Genomic DNA, 19,323 nt, shown 5'->3' on the forward strand with positions numbered 1-19,323 from the left:
AACAAAAAATGAGTGTTAAAGATACAGCAGTGAATAAAGTCTGTTCTGTTGTTCGGACGTGTATAACGTAAGTGATGAATTCCTACACTAATATAACCTCGATGTGCCGCTACAATTTATAGGGTGTTTAGAGAACCTGCTTACCCATGTACTGGAGTCTCGTGTCGGCCGCTCGTGGCTCTAACACTCATAAAGTGGGACAGTGATGTAATTAACAGAGGTGTGTGTTCTCGTGGTCCTTAAGAAGAATCGGAGGGTTTTGTTAAATTATGGGTCGTGACATGTATGTGAACCTTTAGCATAAATGTTCCAAGTGGAGACTCTGGGTCCTAAGCAGGAGCTACTAAGTCACCATCATTAACTCCGTTTCCATCTCCTGGTGGCTCGAATGAATAAAGCGAGCTGTCCCCAACCCACGTGATGAGTTCTGTTGGATGCAGGGACCTCCTCCTCCTCCCTCTGCAGCTCAGCCAGGCTCAGTGCAAGTTTTCCAGGACAAAATTTCATAAAACAAATTCTTATTTCATCAGCAAATATGGTGTGAGTCATCCTTTGGTCACATAGAATAAGAAGGAAGAAAAAACATTATTTATTCAGTTGGTGCACTTTATTTTTTCTTTTTAAAGAAAGTGCACTGTATCCCAGACTTGTCCCCAGGTCCTTGTCTGCATTCTCTTTTCTGGTTATGTTTCCAAAGGACATTGTCTGTCAGGGGTCAGCTACTTCATCAGGCACTTTGGTGTGTATTTTTCCACTTATCCCCAAGTTCTATGCAGAAGGCAGGGAAGACACCAGTGCTGAAACCAAGTGGTCTTACAGGAGGTCACAAGGGAAGGAGCTGGGTTGACAGCCCGGGTTTCCTCTGGTTTCCAAGCCCCTACTCTCTGCTTTATGCTCAGTTTTGGGGCCCGGTTTTCAGAAGATATCCAGAACTGTTCAATTGCCCAGTGAATAATATAAACCATCAAATGAATGACCTAGATGTTGAATGTATTTTACTCTTTGTTTCCTTGATTTCTAAAAACAACTCTTAATAAGATGTTTTGAAACCGGATAAAAAAGGTACCCTACATTTATAAGTCTACATTATCATTTTCTTTGCCACCTCTCCTGCCCCGACCTCAAGCGTAGTCGGAAATCTCACACCTCCGGAAACATCTCTCTCCTCTCTTCCCTGCAGTCAGTTTCCCCTTAAAGCTGTACATTTTGGGTTTTCCCTGCCAACCTCACTGCTCCTCCCAGGGCTCCAGCTCTGCAGAAAGAAGTGTCGTCAGCAGAGGCTGCAAACCCAGTTGTGTCCCTTTTCGGTGGTATTTTTACTACGAGCTGCACTACTTTAGCATCGTGTAAACACGCTGGAGTATGTTAACAGCTGCCTCTCTTTTAAAGTTGAACCAGCTCAGAACTAAAAGAGGATCTGCTTTCAGGTTTTGCTCAAGTTTGCATGTGACAGCATCAAAGCTATTTTTAGTGAAGTGATCACCGGCAAGAAGCTGAAAACGGCTGCTTTTCAACTATAAACAGTGGAAAGGAAGGATCATTTATGCACTGCTGCAGCTCTTGAGTCCATTTATATGGGAGACAAAGGGGTGTGTAAATCTTTTCTTCAAAGTTATGCAGGCATCTTGTCCCTGTTCGGAGTCTCATCACCTTTGCAGAGACAGAGTAGTGTTAATTTAGCACTTGGCTTCCTGGGCTCCTAGTTAAACTAGATGCACTGGTGATTGTGAATTATAGGACTGTCCTTCTATAGATTTGTCCATTTTGAAAAGAAAGCAATGTATAGATGCTTTAAAATGTTTGTATTGTTTCTTCAGTTTTTCTTTTATTTTCTGTGGATGGTAAAACTTAAGAGATAACAGGCAATGGGAGGTGGGTTATATAAGCATCATGTCACAGTGGGAAGCACATAAGTCACTTACTAGCCATGCCACCCTCATAAGCCTCGTTAAGTGACTTCACCTTTCTGAATTAAGTGTTTTTAGCTGCAAAATGAAGGTCATGATACCAGGACTGGTTTTTTCAGCAGATATTTGTTGGATACCTACTCCATGCCAGCCACTGAGGACTTTAGATTACTAGGATGGTCATCCTCAGAGAGCTCACAGTCTGGCTCCATAAGTAAATAAATTATAATACTGTGTGATCCATGCAAAGGAAAAGGCATAGGAGAGACAGGAGGAGCAGTATTTTCAAGAATGCTTAAGAGTTTGCAGAGGGCAAAGGAGAGAGGGACATTCTAAGCAGGGACAACTGAGGGAACAAAGATGGGGGTAAGAGGCATTCTGATGTTTCTGGGGGATCACGAGCAATTCAGTACAATCAGAGTAAAAAAATACAAGAGACGAAGCTGGAGCAAGTTGAGCCAGTTATTTAGAGCTAAGGAACTTGGAAGTGACACAGGCTACAGGGAGCCAAGAGTGGTTTTGAGCACACGAGTGACTGGATTGTACAAAAATTAAAGTGGAGTCATTGCTAGTAAAAGTCTGTGCATCTGCATATATAAAGCAGTAGCAGTTTAGTGCAAGTAAGGATGCCCTAAACATGAAGTATCTTCTCCAGAAAGGCCAAGGTTGGGACAGCAATCCTGAAACTGGGTGGCATGAGACTCCTTTGAACATTGCCTTTGAAGAGGATTGAGGTGGTCAGTGGAAGGGAGAGAAATAACACAATGTCAGGGCTGGCTGGTTACTCAGTTGGTTAGAGTGTGGTGTTACAACACCAAGGTAAAAGGATTCGGATCCCCATACCTGCCAGCTGCCAAAAAAAAAATAAAAAAAATAATAATAATAATAATATTAACAACAACATACTGTGAATATCTTTTTAGACCTGATTTGCTGCTGGGTTCTGCAAGTGGATTTGGAGGATGAGTTATATCCTTTAGGAGCTCTCAGGCCAGGTCGCACTGATGAGCAAGGCATGAGCCCAGTAAGGGAAGTGTGGACACGCGAAGGTGAGCACAGTGACCTGGCATGAGGAAGCACAGTCTGGACACGAATCAGGTTCCCCCAAAGGTTTCAGGAGGCTAAGGTTTTCCTGAATATGTTTAAAGCTTCAATTATGTGGTCATTCTTACATGCTGTGGGAATTCAAAGAAGAGGGACATGCAGAACAAAACTAAGCAAAACAAACAAACAAACCCTCACACACAGCCACACTTACTATTTATACCCAGGAAGAAAGGTTCTGAAAAGTCACTGTGTACTGCCATGTTTTGTAAAGCTCAAGCCATATGCCTCCATACCTATATGAATGTGGCTAAGAAGTGACATTACGGTTTCAAAACTGTGTTCTCTTTGAATTTAATACCATCATGGAAGTTTAGCAACATTGTTTGCTTCATTCTACTTTAGGGAGAGGAATGGATGTTTCTGTAGGTTTTCTAGAATCAAATGAGTGTTAGGTCCGGGTGTGTTGTAAGAGTCAGTGACTTGTGCCCCAGCCACATGACATTGGAAGATGCACTTAGGTTCATAGCCATTTCCTTCTTGGTTTTCCTGAGCTACGCTACATGGGGAGGGGTTGAGAGAGGGTCCACATGAGATGGTTTGAGAATAGGAGAGAGTCACAAGCAAGCGATGACTTGAGACAGGTGGTGGGGCAGGTGGCCAGAGGTCACATGGCAAGGAAGGAATGGAGGGAGCGTTTTGAGGACAGGGCAGCTCTTCTGCTCAGTTGGAAGTACCAAGACAAAGATGCGATTAAGGAACAGATGCCAGTCACAGCTGTTTGTTGCTTTGGCAGACATAAGAGATCACTTTTTGGAAATTTAAAATTGCTTTTTGTCACTTTGAAGCCAAGTGTAAATAGATCTAATAAACCATAGGAAAATGTTTCATAAAAAATAAATTTCTGCACTATTACTTACCACTTCAGTATTTGTGTGTCTGAATTTATTTGGTACTCTTGATATAACTTTTAGACAGAGGTGTCCAGGTCTGTATGATCAGCTTTCCAAACTCAGCGTTTATGTCTCTCATCTTCATGGTGGGTTGTGGGAGGGGGACTGCCCCTCAAAGGGAGGAATCGAATGATCAAGGTAGATCACAGGTTCCCACAAATGGGTTATTATCTTGTCAGTGGGTTAGTTTTCAGCATCACAGGAAGTACTAGGAATCAGACTGTATGAAAAGCTTGCATTAAATATTGATATCACCTGACCTCTAGAATCCTGAAGGATAACTAGGTCGTAGTGACTTTCATTTCTATTTTTGAAGTACTTTCTCTGAAAGTTGTGTTAGCTCAATGGAATAATGAAGGAGTGACATTATTAGCATTTCCAGTAATGGGCAGTGTGTGGTCGTTTGTCACCACCTCAAAATGACACTAGTGTCATGGGGCAGAAGATGCAAGTGTGGCTGGCATTTCCTGCTTCCTAGTGATGGAGGTGACTCAAGCATTTATAAAACCTGCCATTGAGTTCAAGGTGAAATGATATTTTTACTCAAGGAGTGGATTTTAGATCAAGGTTTTGCCATTGTCACTTGTACCAAAGCACTCCAACCACACTAACATTGTTTCAAGTCCCCATCTGGTTCCACCTGTTTGCACCTTTGTCAGGGTGTCCATGAAACCATTGCCAAGGGAAGGAGTGAAGGGCTGGAGTTCCTCAGCCTGGGTCCCTCCAGCCCAGCCTCCATCACACCCAGTCACCTCTGGGTTAGCATGGCCAGAGTGGAAGGTTTTATGGGCTGTCCCAATGCCACTTTCTGCCATCTCCATCTCAGAGACTTGCCAGCATCCAACAAGCTGCTCCTTGAAGGACTTGGTTTCTGTATTTGTGGGGCGGTGATGCTGGGATGGAGAAATTCAGAGTGATTGTTCAAAGCCTCCAGGTTTCAGCTCCACAGGAGAGCACTGACGAGAGTATGTCAAGGGGCTCCTACTCTCTAGGCTGTGAGAATAGCCAGCATTTATTGAGCACCTACTGGGTACCAGGCCCTGTGCTGAGCACCCAATGAGGTGGATGATACTTTTGGAAGATCCATAGTTTTTTATGGAGACAACTGGAGAGCTGGCAGGACAGTTGGTATAGATGTTCATGTGTTGGTGGCAGTGCTGTTAGGCTCAGAGAAGAGGCAGACGAGGGCCAAGGAGTCAGGGGAGGCCTCTTAGAAGAGAAGACTGTCAACAGTTTCTACCCAACAAGAGGGACATTGTCCAGAGGGTTCTAGTGTCTAGTTTCATCCATGGCATAGTAATCAGGGCATCCAGAGGCAGCGGTCTCATAGCAGTGTCCAGAGCTGTGAGTCATCCTCTGTACAACCCAGAATCCCTTATTTTATCTGTTTGCCATCTATGTCTCTGCCCCTTGGAGAATAGGACAGTTTCTTCATTGTTGTGTCCCCATAGCAGTGTAAAAACACGTTTGTTCAATGATGGATGAGAGAAAAAAGAGAGTGGTCAATCCAGTTATTATTTCCAGAGCCTTTGAGTGGAGGAGCAGAGATGTCACCTGCCCTGGGCACTGGCTGGCCAGACATTAGGGAATGTCTGTCTATTTTTTTTACTCTGACTGTTTATCTACCTACCTACCTTTCATTTACTTGTTTAATTCAGGTAAAATGCACATGATATAAAGTTTACCTTCTTAACCATTTTCAAGTGTGCAGCTCGGTGACATTAATTACATTCACATTCTTGTGCAACCACCACCACCATCCATGTCCAGAATTTTTTCACCTTCCAGAATTGAAACTCTGTACTCATTAAAAAATGACACCCTAATCTCACCTTTTCCTATTCCCTGGCAACCACCATTCTGTTTTCTGTCTATGAGTTTGACGACTCTAGGTACCTCATACAGTCTTTTTTTTATTGCTGGTTTATTTCACTTAGGATAATGCCTGCAAGATTCATCCTTGTTGTAGTGTATTGCAGAATATTGTTCCTTTTTAAGGCTGAATGATATTCCCTTGTATTGTATATACCACATTTTGTTTATCCACTCATCCATTGTTGGACACTTGGGTTGCTTCCTCCTCTTGGCTACTGTGAATAAAGCTTCTGTGAATAAAACTTCTGTGAACTTGGATGTACAAATATCCCTTCAAGTTCCTGATTTCAATTATGGGGGGATCTATATCCAGAAGTGGAACTACTGGATCTTATGGTATTCTTATGTTTAATTTTTTACTGTTTTCCATGGCGGCTACACCATTTTAGTGGGATGTTGCTTGTGCCACCTCATGGCATTAATCATTTTGATGTCTGAAACAGTTGCTGAACTTTTCCATGCATGTCTTGCCTTTCCTCTGTGTTTTACAAAAGCAATCCTCCTTCCTAGTACTCAGCTTATGTCCTTTGAACCAGATTGGTTAAAATCTGACCCTATAGACAAGTTTGGCCACACTTGCACAGTTGAGCCAGATTCCAGAGGTGTTTCTCCTGTCTCCCAGCCTCTTTGGAAAAGTTGAGTCTATCCCTTGGGCCACTGAGCAGACGTCCTCTGGGGAAGTCCCAGGCTGCTCCTGAGATTAAACTAGAACCAAACTGGCCCTAGACGTGTAGCTCCTGGAACAGCTGCTCAGCTTTCCTCAACTCCACCATTTTAATTGTGATTAGTAGGTTCATTTGCATCTAAAAGGAGTAGTTTTCTTATCAGCACCATTGAGTTGAGAACCAGTGTGCTCCATTTATATGGAGTGGCCCATTTAAACCAGGGCCCATTAAGCAGTAAAAGTAAATGTGGATGTTTTACAAATGCAAATATATCATGCAAATAATGTACTTTATGCTGAATGATGCCTTGGTTTTCATATGTAAAATTAGAAACTGTGTAGCACAAAGATAATGATAAACACCTTTGCATCTGTTCATAAGATGTATCATGAGCTGTATGCATTTGAAATTGTGGCCATGGTTTTAAGCAGAATTTTTTCAATATATACCCAGACATGCATTCCATATTATCGGAAATATGCATGTGCTTATCTAGTTATTTATATATTTCTGAGTAATCAAGAAATCACAGAAAAGAGTAATCCAAATTACGTAACCTATTACTTACCATCAGTGATAAGATTTATAATTTTGCTTCCATTTTAAAATATTTTTGGGTTTTTATTTGAGATGATGATAGTGGAAGAAGATACATACATTACTATATAGGCTAGTTCCTTTGTAAGAGATTTAATTATGTCTGTAAGAGATTTTTTTAAATCCTTAATGTTTGAAATAACTCTGTGTGGGAGGTACAGGTAGCATTCCTGCTGTTTTTCAAAATTGCTTAGTAAAATAATGACAACCATCTTCTATGTGCAGTGAAGTTGACCAAGTTCTGGCTGGGGAGTCACCGTTACCTTCTGCCCATGTGGTGTTTCTGCCATGGTAAGGTGAGACACACATTGTAGTGCTCTTTTACCTGCCCGTAATCCTGCAGACTAGGCGAATTGTAGAGCTAGGGCTAGGTCTGGAGCTCACACAGACCCCTCAAGCCTATTGTCCAGACTGGGTCACAAACCCTTCACGTGCCAGGCTGGGTCCCCAGACCCCTCACACACCACTCTGTGAGCTAGGTAACTGGCCAAAAAGGTCCTTGGAGCCATAGGTCTGAGAGCACGGCCGCACACGGTAGACACCCAAGGCACTAGATGCCAGCCAAGGTGGCTGCAACACACAGGCGCACTAACTCTACTCACACACAATTTATTTACAAAGAACGCGCCGTACCACCCACAACCAGACCCAAGGCGAGAGGGCCTGATTAAATTATTCTATTTTCCCAACACACATACACCTGTGGAAAGTGAATTAAGGCATCAGAATAGGGAAATATGGCAGAGTATGATTAATCCCTGTATTAGTCTGTTTTCTGTTGCTGAGAACACCTGAAAACTGGGTAATTTATAAAGAAATAAAATTTCTTGCATTTCTTTATTTCACTTAGTTTTCATTTATTCATCTCATTTAGGTTTTGAGGCTGGAAAGTCCAAGGTCCAGGGAACATATATCTGATGAAGGCCTTCGTCTGGGTGGGAGAGTCCCATGGCAGTGCAGGCAATCACATGGTGAGCACGGCATGAGCAGGGGAGATAACTTTCTCTCCTTATGCAGCCATCAGAACCACTCCCTGATAACCCAGTAACTCACTACTCATGAATGGACTAATCCGTTCACGAGAGCACAGTCCTCACAATCCAGTCCCCTCTCAAAGGCCCCAGCTTTCAAATACCATAATCGAATTTCCCACCTTCTTAACACTGTTACCATGGAGATCAAATTGCCCGCACATGAACTTTTGGGGGACAGATATGACCCATAGCAATCCCAGAGGAGCTGTATAGGTGGTAATTGCCAGAAGAATTGAGAGGAGGAAGAGCTCTCAAGGTGTGAGTGGCCAGAAAAAGCTTCCCTGAGATGTAGGATTTTAGTTGGACCTTAAAGGATGGGTGGTACATGAACAGACAAAGAGAACAGGAAGAGAATGGTCTCAGGTGGGCCCTAGAAATGTATAGGATCTGTGTGTTCTGGAGACTTGTGTCAGGTGGCATACTGGAGAGCAGGAGGAACATGTTGGGAAAGAACACGAGGGCTTCTGAGCGGCAGAGAACTGAGTGAGTGTGACTGTGCCCTTTAAGCTTTCACACTTTTGTAGCCACCATACTTTTCAAATGAAACATTACATGGAAACTCAGTAAGACACATGAAAAATGAGGTGTTTTGTTGACATTGGGGCAGGAGCTCTATTGACACTGGTCCCCTTATTTCCGTTGACAGCACTCTAGGCACCTCCTGGAGAGCACTTTGCAAACCAAGGGGACCGTGCTTTGAGGTTGCGGAGGTGTTGGGCAGGGCGGACTGCCCCTAGGGGAGAGATTGCAGGTGGGAGACCTTTTCGGATGCAGATTCAAAACACAAAAGAAGGACAAGTGCAGACCTCGGAAAGAAGGGTTGGCAGGAATGGGTGGCAGAAGACGGGTGTGGGCGAGGAAAGTGGTAGAGACTCCAGCATCTTGAACTTGAGCATTTTACAGGTGATCTCCAAAGGCTAAGTTGTTTCTTCTGCTTTGTTTTATGAAGAATGCGGAGTTAAAATGTTAACTTTTCTTCCCTTAACAAGCATTTGATAGGTGCCAGCCATGTTCAGAGCACTGCGGTAGGTGCTGGGATTCAGAAAAAACACAGGTGTCGCAGGGAGTGAGAATACCATGTGGAAGGGAGACAGCCACAGATGCTGTCATGGGTTGAATTGTGCCCCCTTCCCCCTCATTCATATACTGAAGTCCTAATCTCCAGTACCTCAGAATATGTCCGTATTTGGAAATAAGGCCCTTGCAGGTATAATTAGTTAAGACAAGGTCATGCTGGAGTAGGGTGGACCCCTAAGCCAGTGTGGTCGTAGTCTGTTTGTACTGCTGTAAGAGAGTACCACAGACCGGGTCATTTATAAACAATAGAAATTTATTTCTCACGGTTCGGGAGGCTGGGATGTCCAAGATCAAGGTGCCAGAAGGTTTGTTGTCTGGTGAGGATCTGATCTCTGCTTCCAAGATGGTGCCTTTAACGTGGCATCCTCTGGAGGGGGGAACTCTGTGTCCTCACATGGCAGAAGGTGGAATGGTGAAGAGGGGGTGAACTCCCTCCATCAAGCCCCTTTGTGAGGGCACCTAATCCCATTCATGACAGAGGACCCCTCTCGGCCTAATCACCTCTTAAAGGCTCCATGTATTAACACTGTCACATTTGTTAACATCTGAGTTTTGAGGGGACACATTCAAACCATGGCACCCCTGAATGGCTGGGAAGTTGAGAGGTGTCTGGAGACCTCTGACCATAAGAGGATTGTGTCCAGTCCAGGAAGGCAGTGACATGCAGGAGTAGAAGCTGTGCTCTCGGGCTTTGTCAGTGCAGGGCAGAGTTGTGGGAGCCCAAAGGGGGATTTGGACGGCAGTCGATGTTTGGCGATGGTTCAGATAAGGAATTATTAGTTTTGGCAGAAGGGAGGGTGAATGGAGACAAGGGTGACAGAGGGAGGAAAGGTGCCACAGGGAAACAAAGGCAGGAAAGATGTTACTATGGAGAGGAAGAGGGCACAGGTGCAGGTGGAAATGACAGTGAGCTTATGCGGATGGCATGTCTCTGGTTTAGAAAGAAGGAGGTGATATTGCCTGCTGAGATGCAGAGAGAAGATTGGGGCCCGCTTAGTTAGGTTCTCGTTTGCAGCAGTTTTATCTCCCAGTGGACACAAGACAATGTCCGGAGACATTTTTGGTTGTCACAATGTGAGGTGGGTATTGCTGGTATCTAGTGGGTTGCTGGACATGATGCCATGCACAGGGCAACACCTGTGACAAAGAATTATCCAGCCCCAAGTGTCAGTAACACTGAGGTTAAGAAACCTTGCTGTAGGTTGATGGAAGTTCTCAAACATGTTCGAGGAGTGAAGCCCTGAACCTCTCGGCCTGCTTTGTGGAACACTGTGAAACGCTGATACATTTAAAATAATACAGTGGGTCTTGTGCTGAGCAGCTGCCCATCTGTCACATCTCACAGCCATTTCTGCCACCAGCATGCCCAAGGCCTCAGTATAGTAAGAAGCACACAGATATTTGTGGGCTGATCCTGTTGAAGACAGGGTGAGTCTCCAGGCGTAACATTTGGCTGAGGTAGGCAGCAATTCTGTTCTTACCATGATCGTGTTTTGCCCTCAGAACAATCTTGCCGCTTTCTTAGTTACCATTTTTTGGTCCCAGGTGGTGGTTGTCTGATCGCTTCAGTAATGCCTTCCTGCAACTGTCAGCCTCTGAAAACCGGCCAGGCCTGGTAGGTTTCCACCTGGTCTCTTCTGTCTCTTGGCTGCTTGCCAGTTAGGATCTACACAGAATTGTACCTGGAGTTCATCTTTTTTTAGACTTCTTTAGAGTAGGTGGCATCTGTGAAGCTGCTGCTTCCAGCCCATTGATTTTTTAGAAACTGTTCATTACTACTTTGGACTGAGAAACATTTGCAATGAGAAGATCTCAAAGCATCCTTAAAGAAAAGAGGAATTTGAGAAGTGCAGTTACCTCATCCATCACAGGAATGGAGAAGAGAGCCAAGCTGGGAGAGTTGACAGCATACAAGAGGAAGTGCTGACGCCCAGCTGCAGACTGCCACAGCGTCACTGTGTGGCTTTGAGCACGTCACTCAACTTCTCTGAATTGCAGTTTTCTTGTAATCAGGACTACCACTGGGGTTTTTGCAATATACAGAACATCTTTTTTTATACCCGTCTTCTCATTGCATTCTCGCACACTAGATACTATCAGTTGCCCCCAGTTTGCTGGCATAGAATTGGGATTTTGACAAGTTGAAAGACCTTCAGCCCGTGTTTTGCACAGACAAATTTTCTGAGTCCAAATTCTGCACTCTGCCCACTACACCTCGGATTGGACCGGAGTGGCCTCTGTGATTCCTTCAAGTGCCAAGATGCTCAAGTTTTTTTAATTTGGAAATTTATGAAAGTGGTGAGAGTGCTGAACTTTCACCTGTGCTCTTAGAGATGCTTCTCAAGTTGTGAATGGTATTTTGTGAAACGCGAGACCTTCCTACTCGTGTTTCTCTGTCCAGGCCGCTCTGATTGTTGCATTCCAAATTTCAGCAACTGGCATCCTTCACCCAAGGGGTCTGTGTTAGGGTATGGTGAAGGTCATATTTTTCTATTATTTCCTGGTGCTAATTCACAGAAGTTAAAACAATAGAATTCCAAGGATGGGGGGGTGCAGGGGGTAATTCCCCCTTCATTACAACTGCTTTTGAGTATTTTATTCCTGGGAAAACACAGTCCTGTGGTAGATGTCACACATACAGAAGGATTTCCTTCACTCACCGTTTCCAGTGTTGAGAATGTGTTGGGAATCTATGCTCAGTTGCCTAAGAGTAGTGGGCAAGCTCTGGCCTCCATGCGTACTAAGTTAGCATGGGCTGGTCTCGCTATATCTGTTTCCTTTCCCCCTGGTGGTCTGGGCTTTCTGCTTTTTCGTGTGCTGTGGACCATGCTGACAGAGAGCTAGCTACAAGAGAGGCTCAGAGACTTAGCATGTGAGTTGGTCCTTATTTCCTAGCCCAAATCTCTTTAGGCTTCCGTACTCTTCTTCCAGAGTCCTTCCTATTACCCCCCCCTCTCTTTTTCCCTTATTTCTCTCTCTTCCTCCCCCCACACTGTGTGTCTTTCTCTCCTCCCCTCCCTCCCTCCCATCTTCTCTACCTCCCTTTTTTGTACATTAAAATGATTTTTTAAATGGTGATGAAATACACATAACATAAAATGTACCATCTTAACCATTTTTTAAGTGTGCAGTTCAGTAGTGTTAAGCACATTTACATTGTTGTGGAACCCATCTCCAGAACTCTTTTCATTTTGCAAAACTGAAACTCTGTCCCCATTAAATGACCACTTCCCGCTCCCCATTTCTCCTAGCCCCTGGCAACCACTTTCTTTCTCTACAAATGTGACTACTCTAGTGCCTGTTATAAGTGGAATCAGACAGTGTTGGTCCTCTTTGTTCTGGCTTGTTTCTCTGACTTCTCTGTGGCTTATTTCTCTTAGCTTATTTCTCAAGCTTCGTTCATGTGATAGTGTCCTCTTCTCTCTTTTAAATATAGCGGTTCACATTTGGCAGCTGGGTTCTTAGAAAACAAGTGTTTTTTTAAATTTGCTTCTCATTACACCCACAGAAGGTCCAGGCTGGTGAATACAGGTGTGGGTCTTGCCAAAACCTCCCAGGGTCTCGGATTACATCCCAGCTGGTTCTCACAATGATTAAAGCTCATGGGTGTACAGAAAACACATGACAGATCACACTATTATACCAAGAGCCACCTTAGGGCTGTAAGAACTTTTGACTCTCGGTGTCCCCGCAAGAGGTGGAGGTAATGCAGCTGAGAGTGTCATGCCCAGGGGATGACTGAGTCTCTGGCGGACGCCCATGTGCATGGTTCAGGATGGTATCGCTCATCGTGGGATTTGCTGGCTCAGCACTGGTCTTAACGATTAGCTGGATCAATGTTCTCAAATGCCAGTTCACAAACCACCTTTCTGGCGGCAAGGCTCTCTTAACCTGTTGGTCTGCTTCCTTTGTCACAAAGTTGGTTTGGCTCATACTGCTGAAGGTCATGGGATTTTGTTAGTGCATTATTGAAATGAGACATTTGTGGCACCAGTGTTGTATTGTTTCTGCTCATAGGAGCCCGCGTGGCTTTCACATATGGTTAGTCTGATTGCTTTTTCTAGCTTGGGACTTTGCCTTGGAGAGATTCCTAACAAAATACCATCCACAGCCTTCTTTCATAGGGAAAGATGGATAAGAGTTTAGTGCTGGAACACTGGAAGAGGAAAGCCAGAGATTAGAGATGAAATTGGGGCTGTTGATGTGTGTCTCTGTGGTACAGTGGGCTGGTGCCAGATGCCCTGGTCTGGTCTTGAGCTGATCACGAACTAGCCCTGTGATGCCTTGGACAAGTCCCCTCACGTCTCAGGACCTCTGTATCCTCATCTGTAGAATGGGAAGGGTGATTTCTGCCCTGTCCAACCAACAGAATTGGAGAATCCCATAGAAAAGTGTTAATTACTGTACTCAGTAAATGGTAACTTGCTATCCGAGTGTGGAGCAATGTAAGCACCATTGAAAGGTGATTAAAATTCACTCAGGGTTGAAGGGGGTCTTAGTGGCCATGTTTCACGGCAGTGACCATTCACAAGTCACTGAGGTTTACATGACCCTCCACTCCTCCTGACTCACCACGTCAGTGGGTGGGTGGCAGTTCCTCCAAAGACTTCAACCACTACTTTCTTCTCTGAATTACTGTGATTAATACACATTTTTAAGTGATTTCATATATGTGTATTTTTAGGTAACTTTGAACTTTAAAGACTAATCAGCCAGGGATGTCTCCAGATGGAGGAAAAAAAGTCAAGTTTGCCTCCTCCTCAACCTGCAGCCCCTGGAGCCATGGAATTAGCCTTTTTATAGGCATTTCTTGTCTCTTGAGATGATAGAACCATAGGAGTTTGGAGCTAGGAAAGTGGGACAGTAAGTTCTTGGAGGTCATAAAATAGGGCTTTTTAAACCCCCCCCCCCGTCTTTCTCAATGCCAGCTACGGTTCTCAATAGGGGCTTAATAAATTCTTGAATCTTCTAGCAGGAGATGTCATTTTGAGGGACCATCCAAAAGAAGAGTGTGGAATATGGGGCTGAGCTCAAAAGCTTTGCAGTTAGGATGCAGGAACTGGCTTATCCTGAGCTTGAAAGAGATCACATGTGAGTTCATCAGTTATGGTGGGGGGCTGGGCAAGAGAAGGGGGCAGCCCAAATCTCCCTCCACTGCTAGAGTGCAGTTTAGATGGACAGCACAGCAGAAAGACTGAAGAGTAGTGGTCGGTGACTTCAGTGTTTTCAAAGGATGCTGCAGAAGTCTTCAGGTAGATTTCTATTGCACAGAGAATGTTCCTTATCTAAACCGCTGGATTTATCTAACCCCAGTTCCCCACATTTTTTTCATCCCTGGAGTCTACTCAGTTTTCAGCCAAATCAAGGTCAGGATAAAGAGGAGATTTGGAAGGAAGTAAGCTGGATATTCAGGCTCCTGCAGTAATTCTCAATTATTGAATTCTCCAGAAGCACCAACCCCTCTATAATGAAGTCCTCAGTTTTAAAATATCTTTATAAATCAGGTGATTCAGTATTGGCAACAGCCAGCTTGCTGTTTCTTGCTTTGTTATAAAAATTAGATGGTAAAATCCTGAGATCTTGCTGGGGTTGTTAAAAGATAATCTTAAGCATTTTAATGCACATTACTCTTCATACAACTTTGAGCCTTAAAAGCCCCCACACAGACTAGAATAGGAATCAGATGTAGGAGAAATCAGCTTGCTTCCATCGTCCTGCAGCCCTGAGACCCCAATCAGACCTGCTGTTGTCTTGTGTGATGCCTGGCCACTCCAAGGCCACAACTGCCAGGGCTGAGAATCAGAGCTACAGGAAAAACTATAGCTGAGATGCACGATTCTCATTTAAGTTTAATCTAGTGGACCCAAAACAAAAGAAAAAGGTTCATTAACATCCAAGCTCATAGTATGTGTTTTCTAGCACAGTTGACATTATTTTGATGTTTAATAGTATTTTTTTTATGCTGCAGGTCTTTTCTTCATCCCTCTCTACCCCTTTCAATCATGTAATGTGTTCCTGTACCTGCTATACCATTTGTACTTCTGGTAATGAAATTCCGGTCAGCAGGATGTATTGTTGGCGTTTCTTCTCCTTGCTAACAGTATTGCTATCCTGCATAACTAGAGACCCTGCTTGTCTAGTAAACCATTCATTGTATAAGCCCTTCAGATTTCTGTGTGTGTGTGTGTGTGTGTGTGTGTGTATGTGTCTACCTGCCAAACTTAGAAATGTATTACTCAGACCAATTTTTTTTTTTCATACTGAAAGTGATTGATATTGCATTAACCAATGTCATCTGCTATGTACTATTTTGATGAAAGTAATTTATATTGCCTGTTGGGTTGGATGAAGTCACATTTTTGACTAAGTGCTTCGTAACATCAAAACCAACCCTTGATTTAGAATAACCTACTTTCCACTCTAAGGATATTTTACTAAGACTGGCTTGGTTAGAAAGTTTTCCTTTGGATGTCTTAAAACTGTGAAAATGCTTGTCTAGAAATGCAGTAAGTGTCTTTGTGATATATTGATCTTTTTTATTTTCTTGCTTCTCCTGTTACCAGACTGTGGGTGGTAACATATCTGCAAAATGTTTTATAGGGTATGCAGTGCAACATTTTAAGCCAAGAAATTGAAAACAGGATACAAAAATAGAAAGGGAGGGAGTCGATCAAGGTCATATCTGTATATTAAGGATTTAGTGGTAGGAATGCCGAGAAAGACAAGTTTGCATTTGTAACAGGCGGGTGGCACCAGCAAGTGTTGGAAAACCTGCTTGGTCTCAGAAGACATGAATAGGAGTTCTTTGCCCCATAAATTCATGAAATTATGAACAGGTTAGCATAACTTAATACTCTTAAATTATAAGCTACACCGTTGAATTGTTGAATCGTATGAATTTGTCATTTTGTTTATCTGCAGGTGATTTCACTGCCCAGGTGTGAGCAGGGCAAGACAGTAACCAGAATGCTCACACAGACAGATTCTGCACTGTGAAATCCGAGGCCATTTGTAATAAAACAACCCTAACGGTTTTGAAAGACGCATAGCTGCAGAAATACTCTGAGGCCATTTTGAGCAGTGTTTGGAGAAGGGGCCGCAGGTGCATGCGTGTACGTGCGCTAATGCTTGTTTCTTTTCACTTTCAGCACATCAGGTCCACCCATCTGGCCGGGCAGTACCTTCTTCAAGAGAAACGGAGCCCTTCTCCAAGGTAGGTCTCTAGGAGCACCTCTTTCCCTCTCTCCACCCCCCTTTCACCACCCCTTTGTGCTTGGTGTCACGCAGGAGCGTCTGTCCTGTGTAGGAGTGGCCACTCTCTGGAGAAGTGTGACTGTTGTGGGCTTGGTCTGTTTGTCCACTTCTCTTTCTTTCTTCCTACTCAAGTCTCTTGGTTGCTGTGCAGTGTGAGTCTGAAACCAGGCCTCTGCGGACTGCTTCTTTGGCCCGTCATCACTGTTCATATTCCAGAAGTGTTTGGCTTGCTTTGGTGAAACTGGAATTACGTGGCAATTAGGGTGCAACAGCAGCATAAACTGGGCTGATAAAAACAAACCCCTTCGTGTATTTCAAATGCTTGGGCTGACAAGGGATGGATGGGTGTTCTGGCACTTTTGTCATCGTGGAGGTGGATGCATTCCTTGCTCTCCCCTGACTGTGCCTGAAAGGTTGGCTGGGAGTACAGTCACCCCTCACTTGCCCCTCCAAGCGTCATTTGTGGGGGGACACCCTTCCTGTTGTCCAGCCCATCCTCAGCTGCCTGGTGCTGGTTCCTACCCAATGTGCTCAAGGAATTCAAACTGCCTTTCATCTCTGCTTTTGCTATTAAGTTTCTTTGGAAATAGCCAAAGTTAAAGAAGAATAAACAGTTAAAAATAGCAAAATGATGCATGCTAGATAACTTTTAGATATTACCCTTGGGTGATGGCTGTTTTGGATATCCACTCTGTAGATGAACCAGAATTGACTGGTTCCCAAGGGTCTCCCGGTTTTCTGTCCCCTTTACCCTCTGTCGACTGTCTAGGAGGCAGAGTGACACAGCTGGCCAAAGGCGGATGGACTTGGTGTACCAAGAGCTTTAGAACTGCACTGGGCTCATGGTGAGGGGTTTTAGTGCCTTTTGGTTAGTTCAGAGCTGTTTAGCGTCTTTCTCTTAAAAAATATATGCTGGGGGCCAACCATGTGTGTGATGAGGTAGAATATAAATCTCGTTAAGAAAAGAGACATTTATCTTCAGGTTTCGAGAGTAGCTCAAACAATTGTGAGAGATGTGATCATGTTTTCTTTGTTTTGTAGGCCACACAATTTCATGGTCTTTTAAAATTGTCTTTTTAATAGCCTGTGAAGTTGGGAGCTGAAGAATTTCTTTGCATTTTGGCTTGGTACAGGTGAAATGCAGGCACTCGAGTTTGGATAATCCTAATTTTAATAACCATCATAGATATCCTAAATATTTAAGAAAATAAAAGGAACTCCCTCCCCTCTCAAAAATTAATACATAATTTTAAAGAATCTATTCTCCCCTCAGATAATATAAGTGGAAACCGATTATCATCAGCCTTTGGGAGTTTTTTTTCAAGTGAATTTCAAAGTTATGCACATCTTCATTTTTCCTCCAGAACTATAGCAATGATATGAATATAATTCATGTTTGAATTATTTTGAGAAAAGGGATTTTGTTTTCTTAGAGCCTTTTTTTAATAGGATTTTTATTCATTCAGTTCCACATTAGGTAAGATTTGCTCTAAGCATATTAGTTTTTTTGTTTGTTTCTGAGGTAAAAACATGAAGGAAATATCAATACAGTCTCTGAAGTTGAGTGATTACAGTATGAGATTCTATCTCATGGGTATAGATTTCTTTTCTCTTCCTGATAGGGTTAAAAATTCCTCTGATTGCTCTAGGCCCTGGGAATTAAACTAGTACAGATTTCAGATGCTCATTGAATCCATATCTAATTCAGTACAGCTTATTTTTTTAATATATATACATTTGAAAATCAGAAGAATCTTGCTGACAGTTTGGGAGTGTGGGCAGGGATTTGTTAATATTAATTTTTTGTGTGCTGTTTCTTCCTCTGTGTCTGTATAGCGTCGTCGAGAACTTTATTAGTGTGATAAGATTTTTCAAACTACATAGATGTTCTTCCTAATTACTATTTTTGTGTTCCTTTGGTGGGTAGTACTGGGCCATCAAGAAGTTGTAATGTTCACAGGCAAAAGTTGTATAAAGATAGGAGTATATAGAGAAGGGAACTGTCCAGCCATGCCCATGGAATGTTTAACTTAGAATCAAGCAGAAGAAAACATACCTAATTTATGCTCACTTTCTCATCTTTATACTTTACATTTTCAAAAATATGCACACATCCCTTCTTTTTTCCTACAGCAAGTAAAAGGACATTTTTCTAGGTAATCAGACTAGGAAAGGACTCTATTAATAGATTCCAGCCACAGGGATTGGGGTTGAGGGTAAGCAGAACCAGGATGCCTCTCCCTAAAGAACCCAGTGCCCAGGACTGAGGGAGAAGGTGCAATTTGGTCATGTGGGGTGATGCAGGAGCCTCTTTAAGATGCTGGGGGCCCGGGGACCAGCATGTGGAAGCCGGACTAACTGTGGGCCTCGAGTTCTGGCTGACGAGGACAGGCTGAACCAGGCTGCATAGAGGTGGGAGAGAACCTGCTGTATGGAGTGGCCCCCGGGCTTGAGACTGTAAGAGTGCAGGATAGGAAGATAAGCAGATGGGTCCTGGTGTGTAGAGGAGGGAGACTGATTTTTGTCAGGGAGGTGGGAGCTGAGGAGTTGTGACTTCTTGAGAGAATTGAGCCTTGAGAAAGGCCTTGAGAAACAGGTAGATGTGGGTACGTGGAAGTAGGAAAAAAATGGCCTTGCAAGAAGGGGCAAGAGGACACAGCATCGCAGAGAGCGTAGCAGTCGGACTTTGTGCAGCTGGTGTGGAACATGAGTGCTTCACGACACCTTGGGATTGTGACATCATGTGCCCCAAGGTATGTTCAAGAAGAATGTTGTAGCGTAGGAAGAGGAAATAGTGGAAGTGAAAACCCGAAATGAAGTTGAAACCAAAATGACATAATGGGGCAACTGGTTGATGTGGTTGGTTTATAAGCTGCTGAGCAGAAACATAGTACATTTATTTTTTCCAGCACAAAAC

The 19,323-nt window shown here is 43.6% G+C and overlaps 1 protein-coding gene across 1 annotated transcript in view; it reads left to right on the forward strand.

Annotated features, from left to right (window-relative positions):
* FOXN3 (forkhead box N3) overlaps window positions 1–19,323 on the forward strand; it is a gene marked incomplete at its 5' end in the record, with an annotated part of 167,491 nt that overhangs the window by 34,980 nt on the left and 113,188 nt on the right. The window contains one exon of the mRNA XM_008580787.1: window positions 16,301–16,365. Coding sequence (XP_008579009.1) covers window positions 16,301–16,365 — 65 coding nt within the window. The remainder of the gene's footprint in view (window positions 1–16,300; window positions 16,366–19,323) is intronic.

This window comes from Galeopterus variegatus, unplaced genomic scaffold (genome assembly GCF_000696425.1).
Source record: "Galeopterus variegatus unplaced genomic scaffold, G_variegatus-3.0.2 Scaffold2160, whole genome shotgun sequence".
In the NCBI taxonomy this organism is placed as follows: Eukaryota; Metazoa; Chordata; class Mammalia; order Dermoptera; family Cynocephalidae; genus Galeopterus; species Galeopterus variegatus.